We start from the raw sequence: 1,434 nt of genomic DNA, 5'->3' as shown, positions 1-1,434 counted from the left end.
CTTTGCGGAAATGCACTTACCCTCACCTACACTAACCAAAGCACGAAAGCGCTTATTTACCTTGTTTAAGATACATACAGGTCAAATATGTATCCTGTACACCTTAACATGCAGATATAGTGTTCATATTTCTTCTAATATATATATATATATTGATGAAATAAAAATTACACGGTAGAGTAAAACCAGGCGCTGGCAAGCACTTTTTCCGTTTTCAGTGTAAAATTTTGTTACTGAAGGATAAATGTGCTGATTATTTTAGGGTCATCGAGTTCAAGTAGTGGCAGTTCCTCAAGCAGTAATAGTTCCTCAAGCATTAGCACTTCAAGTAGTAGCAGTTCCTCAAGCAGAAGCAGCTCTTCAAGTAGTGGTAGTTCTCCAAGCAGTAGTAATGTTTCAAGCAGAAGTAGCTCCTCAGGCAGTAGCAGTTCCCCAAGCAGTAGCAGTTCCTCAAGCATTAGCCACTCATTAAACAGAAGCAGTTCCTCAAGCATTAGCTGCTCCTCAGGCAGTACCAGTTCCTCAAGCATCAGCAGTTCCTCAAGAATTAGCCGCTCCTCTGGCAGTAGCAGTTCCCACTCCTAGGCAAAGCATTATTTTTTTAAAAAAAATTTTTAAAAATTAAAAAAAAAATTTTTTTTTAAAAATTTTTTTTAAAAAATTTTTTTTAAAAAAATTTTCCCCAAAAAAAAATTTTTTTTTAAAAAAAAAAAAATTTTTTTTAAAATGGGTTAAAAAAAAACCCCCAAAAAACCCCCCCCCAAAACCCCCCCCCCAAAAAACCCCCCCCAAAAACCCCAAAAAAACCCCCAAAATTTTTCCCCAAAAATTTAAACTTTTGGGGAAAAACCCCCCTCCCAACCAAAGAAAAAATTTTTTTTTTTTAAAAAAAAACCCCCCCCAAAAATTTTGCCCCCCCGGGGGGTTCCCCCTTTTTTAAAAAAATTTTTAAAAACCCCCCCCAAAAAAGGGGGCCCCAAGTTTTTTGGCCCCCCGGAAAAATTTTTAAAAGGGGGGTTTTTTAAGGGGGCCCCAAAAAAACCCCAAAAAAAATTTCCCCCCCCCCGGAGAGCCTTCCCCAAAAAAGGGGGGAAAAAAAAAAAAATTTTTTAAAAATTTTTTGGGGGTTTACCCCGGGCCCCGGGCGGGGTTTTCCCCCCCCCAAAAAAACCCCCCCCGGGAAAAACCCCCTTCCCCCCCCCCCCCCGGGGGGAAAAAAAAAAGGGGCCCCCCAAAAAATTTTAAAAAGAAGCTTTTTAAAAATTTCCCCCCCCCCCCCAACGGGCCCCCAAAACCCCCCCCCAAAGTGGGCCCCCCAAAACCCCCCCCAAAAGAGGGGAAATTTTAAAAGGAGGGGGCCCCAAAAATTCCCCCCCGGGGGGGCCCCCAAAAAACCCCCCCCGGGGAAGATTTTCCCCCCCCCCCCCGGGGGGG

The 1,434-nt window shown here is 42.9% G+C and overlaps 1 protein-coding gene across 1 annotated transcript in view; it reads left to right on the top strand.

Moving 5' to 3' along the window:
• Nucleotides 1-1,434, top strand: part of LOC119587673 (nascent polypeptide-associated complex subunit alpha, muscle-specific form-like) — a 31,190-nt gene that overhangs the window by 9,367 nt on the left and 20,389 nt on the right. The window contains exon 9 of the mRNA XM_037936352.1: nucleotides 263-565. Within this exon, the coding sequence (XP_037792280.1) occupies nucleotides 263-565 (303 nt within the window). The remainder of the gene's footprint in view (nucleotides 1-262; nucleotides 566-1,434) is intronic.

Source organism: Penaeus monodon, chromosome 23, assembly GCF_015228065.2.
Source record: "Penaeus monodon isolate SGIC_2016 chromosome 23, NSTDA_Pmon_1, whole genome shotgun sequence".
Lineage (NCBI taxonomy): Eukaryota > Metazoa > Arthropoda > Malacostraca > Decapoda > Penaeidae > Penaeus > Penaeus monodon.
The sequence above is the reverse complement of the archived record's forward strand: the minus strand, read 5'-3'. Positions and strand labels throughout refer to the sequence as shown.